The sequence below is a fragment of the Eretmochelys imbricata genome, chromosome 5 (assembly GCF_965152235.1).
Source record: "Eretmochelys imbricata isolate rEreImb1 chromosome 5, rEreImb1.hap1, whole genome shotgun sequence".
NCBI classification, from domain to species: Eukaryota; Metazoa; Chordata; order Testudines; family Cheloniidae; genus Eretmochelys; species Eretmochelys imbricata.
The window spans coordinates 38,032,097-38,038,404 of NC_135576.1; the positions used below are offsets into that span (position 1 = coordinate 38,032,097).

General features: G+C 38.8%; 1 protein-coding gene across 1 annotated transcript in view; it reads right to left on the reverse strand.

The window, feature by feature from the left end:
- The window catches only part of PDE4D (phosphodiesterase 4D), a 670,100-nt gene extending 668,393 nt beyond the window's left edge, over positions 1-1,707 (reverse strand). Inside the window, exon 1 of the mRNA XM_077816883.1 lies at positions 1,432-1,707. Within this exon, the coding sequence (XP_077673009.1) occupies positions 1,432-1,703 (272 nt within the window). The 5' untranslated portion in view covers positions 1,704-1,707. The remainder of the gene's footprint in view (positions 1-1,431) is intronic.
- Positions 1,708-6,308: the final 4,601 nt, after the last annotated feature.

The following is a 6,308-nucleotide window of genomic DNA, read 5'->3' on the forward strand; positions in this document are numbered from 1 at the left end:
TTGTAATGCCTTCTTATCAGGTAAATTTCTTTGAAAACAAACATTCCTAAACTTTGGAAACATTGTTTTCTTCTCCTCTCCAAGGAGCAATAATATTCTCCAATGGAAAGGTACCCTGTTATTCTAATGCAGATCTAAACAAGCACCCCGTATAACAGCAGTTCTTTTGATTATTTTTTTTATTCTCCATGCCTTCCTGAATCTTGCTTGTTTTTTGTTTTATTTTTTCTCAACACTATATCCACACACTTCACTAATTACTTTAAGTCATCTTCCTACAGTAATGTCTAAATCCCTTTCCTGGTCGCTATGCTGCATGTGTGTCATTTTAACATGTATTGTTGATTCTGGTTAGGCCGTAGGCACATTTTACCATTTCTACATTAAATGCACTTTCTGTTATACTTACGTATGCACACACACACAAACTGCAGTATATGCACACACTCACCACAATGCATAAACAGATGGCTACGTTCTGCAATTAATTTAATTCAACTAATGAAATCAATATTACTGATCCATTCACTGATTAAAACATGCCACCCTTTAACATCACTTTCTGCTGTAAGCTTATTCCCTTTACACTGATACCACAAAGACAGAGCATATCAAAGATGACAAGACCATCTCAGCAAATACCAGTGCATTATTTCTTGAAGTACAAGAATACAATTATCATTCTGAAAGATAATAAATATGAAAGCATACTATTCGTACACAGTAGAGGGATTCAATGCATATGAATGTTTTTCATCTAACTAACCACACACATCAAAAGAGTGATAAATATTTAACATGGGGAATTACTTTCTCTTTTCCTGTATTTATTACAATAATTATTTTAACAAGAACAACTACTCCATACAGAGGACTAGCCCCTCCACTACCACCAAGTTCTACTAAATTTGAACACTATGGAGACCTAATCTTCTACTTAGGAGGTTATAAATATGACAATTTTTTAAAAAGATAAAAATCACACACACACACAAAAATCTCTGCCTAGTCACTCTGACTTGAACAGCAGAAGGTCAAATACATTTACTTTTTATTGTCCTTGTCTGAATGCCTGAGGGGTGGGGGGCAGCAGGGGAGAAGGAAATTTCCTAAGAAAATCAAAGAGAAAAAGTCATCCTGACACCAATACTGTATATTCTCATTGTATATCTAGAATAGAATTTATTTTGATAAACTTCACACCTGACGTCAACTTTGAGTGACTGGCGCTCTTAAATTATTCTTAACACCCATCCGAAAGATTCCTGCCCAGATTTACTATGAATTATTTTACATTTATGGAATAATGCTGGAACAATACAGATTTTTTTTAAAAAAAAGCTTTCCATGCAAAAGTAAGCACTGCTCTGCTACAGAGGCCAAAAGTTAACCCTATATGTAATCTCTTCTGTCAACATGCACAATTCTTACCATGTATGTGCCACAGTGAAACGCCGCTGTTTTGGTACGTTGCTATTCAAAAGCATCCTGCGTAAGAGCCTTGGAGAATTTCTAGGAGAAGTGACTGGAGAGAACCTGGGTGAAACAGACGAAGACTTCCTGGATGTCTTGGACTTTTCATGCTGCAACAGGTTTTCCCTCAGGTTCTTTACAAGATCCTCGTTCAGCCATGGATTTTGGCACTGTGGATTATCAACTTCAGGTACAGTCAAGGTGTCTGGGCTTGTTGTCTGCTGAGCCATATTCCCCAAGTAGCTTTAATAATACAGTAATGTGATATTTGTTTTGGTTGTTTAAAATATTTCCTTGTTAATTCAGTTCCAGAGAACCGTGCAGAGCTTCTACTCCGACTCAGCAGCCTATTCTGTTTTCAACATGGTGTTGCCTGCCCTCCGCGTCTCTTTATAGATAATGATCTGAAAAGAAAAAAGCAACTAACTCCTCCACCGAAACCTATTAAACATTACCACTCCTCTGACAATCCCGTTGCTAAAAATCACTTACTAGCTATCATTGCAAGTGAACATGGAGGGAAGAAACTGCGTTAGTACGGCTTTCTGTTAGAGCTACAAAGCTGCCTGTTAAACTATTGGAACTAACGCGCTGCAGCTGCTTGAGCGGCTTCTGGCTATGTACATAAAAAGCACTAGGAGGAGGGCTTAAACGTCAGATGCGTGTCCGTATTGTTTGCTATTCTTTCCGTTTGCTCATTCCTGAATTTTAAAATAGGCTGAAAGGGGAGGTGGGTGAATGCTGAACATCTTCCTCCTCCCCTCCACCCTCATCTACAATGTTTACCTTTGCAATCCAATCACTCACAGAAGAAAATTGCAAAACATTTTTAAGGTAACAAACAAGCAACAGGACAAAATAAATATAAAAAAAAGTCCACTGATCTTTTACACCACAATCGGTTACCTAAACAAGACCGCAAGAAAGAAGAATATGTTCATCTTCAATAATACAAAAGAAAGTGAAATGGCTTTGTCCTATACACACACACAAAACAGGCTATGATTGCCACAAGAACTGTTTAATTAGGTGTTCTAAATTAACAGGTCAATACATCTTCCTATGTCCCCACAACTACTTAATCTGGAAGATAATTCCTATTCCTTTGCACAGTTAGTGAGTGCTGAAAATTGCCCTATTATGCAATACAGTCTTTATAAGTGAATTCTTAACATATGATAAAAGTGGTCATTATTTATTCCTTTCCAGTAACACTACTATTGAATTTCATTCTGAAGAAAAGATCAGCTTTCCTTTTGGGAATTATACAAGGCACTGTGCTGCTGTATTTTTCTTCTGATCTTGCAAATCCTCCCTCAGTCAGTGCTGAGGGTATTGTTTTCAAATTAAGCTCAATCCTCTCTCTCTGAATAGCTAAAGTACTCTTTATAAACGTCATACACTTTTTCTGAGACTGACATGATGACCCACAGCAGACAAAGCCAGAACTGGAATCAGAGCCCTTATTGATTTAAATTTGGTACATGTCCTACTTTCAGGTCACAGAAACAAACACCCCGTTTCTTTTAAAATGAACACTCCCTGTGTACTAGAATGTCACCAAGATACAAGAGGTCTCCTGAGTGGCAGAGTGTTATATGCATATTATATCACTGCAATATGCTTCTCCCATTAAGTTACATTACCTTGCATTCAAGCTCTCAGGGGAGAAAGCATTTAATTATAAAGGTCCCCTGGCAAAGTTACTCACCAACTGGTGAGCCACCTTGTGGCCAAGTGAAGCATTGTGGAATTTCATTCTCGTACTCCTGCTGCCCAGGTCTATTAAAATGCTTAATGACATCCTCCCAGCCAGGTCCTTGTGACCTGGCCCTCAAGGAGGGTCATCTTTTATCTCACCTCTTCCAGGGTAAAACAGGGTTTCCACCCAATAGTTCCAGGCCCTCATACCAGGTTGATAGTCCTGGTCTAGGCCCAATAATCCTTCTGGCCCCTTCTGTCTGGGGTTTTCCAGCTTGTCCTCACGTTGAGGCGATGCGGGGAACTCAGTACCTCCCTCTACTCTGGGTTCCAGCCCCGGGACACTTGTGGCAACTGGCTGTTTTGTCAGAGCTCTTGCTCCTTCTTTGGAGCTACTTCCTACAATGGATCCAAGTTCTCAGTGCCAGGGATTATATTCTCAGCAGAGGTCTGTCTCAGGGCCCAGCCCCTAAACTCAGTCCTCAAGGTAACAGAGGAAAGGAAAAGAAATAAAGACTAGCAACTTCTCTGTCCTATCTGGATCCTCCAGCTGCCCAAATTCAGCCAACCTAAGCTAGCTTGTCTTTCTGCCATGATCTTCTCCAAGCTTGGCCCTTCTGAAATGAGCTTCTCCCTTCTTAAGGCTCCTCTACTAAGATTGATATGCCCCCCAGGTGCAATGGGCCAGGGCTACCTCATCCCAAAGCTGCTCTTTAACACCTTCTTGGTTGGTACTGTATATGGTTTGTATACCCCACCACACATTCACATGGTGACCATGCTTTCAATATGGTAGTCAGGCTTGCCCAAGGGCTAAGTGATAGTGAGTGCACTGCTATGTGGGAGAGGAAGTTTCTGTTCTCTGTCCTAGTTTCTAGATGGCACATGAAATCCTGCAAAGGCAAAACTGAGTTGCAAAAGAGACTTAGCACTCAACAGCAAAGTCTTCCAAGCCTCCTCTGCTAGAAGCATGACGGCTTCAGCATAGCTCCTCAAAAGGTATGTGAGAAAAGAGTAAAAATTATGAAACAGGCTTTGTAAAGGATAAGAAGACTACTTTTCCCTAATCCCTCCTTCCTTTGTTTATAAAAAGCTGATAATGACTCTACATAAGCCTGATCATTTTTCCAAACAGCCGAGTTTATGTATGAAAATCCAGGTGCTCTTGTGCTATGAAACCCTGTACTCTTGTGCTCACACTAAAGCATTTTCAAGAAAGCAGAAATGGTCTCATAGGACTGGACAGACTGCCCTATTTGGGGCCAGATCTTGCACCACTGAAGTCAATAGGACTGTTGTCATTTACTTCAATGAACAAAGGATCACACTTCAATTAGTATGATCTTACAAAAATAATTTGGCTTACATACCGGTAGCCTTATTTCCATTATTTGAAATAATGCTCTTAAAATTAGTCAACATAGCAACCACTACTATCTCAATACACTGTATAATGGACATACTGTAGCCTTGCCACACATTAAAGAAATGCCAGTGTATGAATAGCAGCACAATAAGGCCCTTTGTTTTTAACGGAAGTTAGGAAAAATGAAAGTTCGATCATTATACAGTGTCAAAGTCCAGGACGAATAGCTATTGAAATGCTTTTTCCACACTGGGACAGGAAGTTATCTTTCTGAACTTTGGTTTTCTAGCGACTCTAACAACTTCCCATAAAGATTTATCCTCTCCTCCCTCACCAAAAGAGAAAGCTTGGAGGAAACAGCGATGTGATTTAAAAAATAAAATTACAAAGCATATATGACAGGTAGTTTTAACATATTCAGTTTTATTGGTTTTGACCAATTAAAGTGCATATATGTCTGACATTTATTAATATATTTTGGACTTGTATACTTTGTAAATTGCAGTCCAACACCATCAACCTTTATAAAGCTGTCTTCACAATCCAAGAGTTTTAAGAATCTGTTGAACAAACAAACCTTATCTTCACTGATTGATGTCAATGCCCAGGGTTTATACATACAATGAAAGAAAAAGAGTACTAGTGGCACCTTAGAGACTGACCAATTTATTTGAGCATAAGCGTTCGTGAGCTACAGCTCACTTAAGCTTATGCTCAAATAAATTGGTTAGTCTCTAAGGTGCCACTAGTACTCATTTCTTTTTGCCAATACAGACTAACACAGCTGCTACTCTGAAACCTGTCTACATACAATGAAAACTCTCAAACTAATTCACTCTCATGAAGTTAAATGAAAAGGTTTACTCTAAGGCTACAAATGCAAGTGGTCCCCATTGTAACAAAAAGTCAAGGTTTAACTTGAATAACAGCTATTTCTAATGCTACACCATAAGCACACAGCAGTTTAAACAGAAACTGTTTACTCTAGATTGGAGGAGGAGGGAAGGAATCTTGCAAAGTGACTTATACAGCACCTTTCTCCTCCCACAGTATAAACCTTTACAAGCAAACTACACAATAGGGAGGGGCAAATCATTCATCTCTCCTAAGCTACATACAGTTTATTTAAAAATGGTAGTATGATGGAGATATGCGCTCTAAATAATTTCCATCTTCCTATGAAAATAAACATGATTAACTGATAAGCAGTGCTATTTGGGTCTCTTTGAACAGACACATTTCTGATTTTCCTACTATAAACATTGTAGGTCTGGATTCCCACAACCTGCCAAAACCAGAAAGGAATGCCGACCACTTCTTTGAATATGGTTAGGCAGGCCTCATGACTTGATAGTTTAACATCAAAATCTAATCTTTTCTAACGCATAGGTGGGAATGACACTAGAACTGCTGCAGCAGTTCCAGTCAACATAATCAATAATTTAAGCATAAAGATATTTAGTTGTTGGTGTGACTGCTTTTTGACTGATGAGTTAATCTGCTGGGTCCATCTCTAACCACTAAGAATGGAAGGAGGTTGTTGAAGGTAACCTATTAAGCTTATCCGAAGAAAATAATTATTTTTTCTAGACAGCATAGTTTAACATGAAACATATGCATATCACATATTCAGAGGACAATATTGGTACTGCTTTTAGGAACAAACTAATATAGCATATGTCTAAGCAATGTATAGACTGAACACAAACCTAATGTTCAAGTTTTATTTTGATCACAGCTGCATAGGTAGGCCTTATGTCAAAACTAG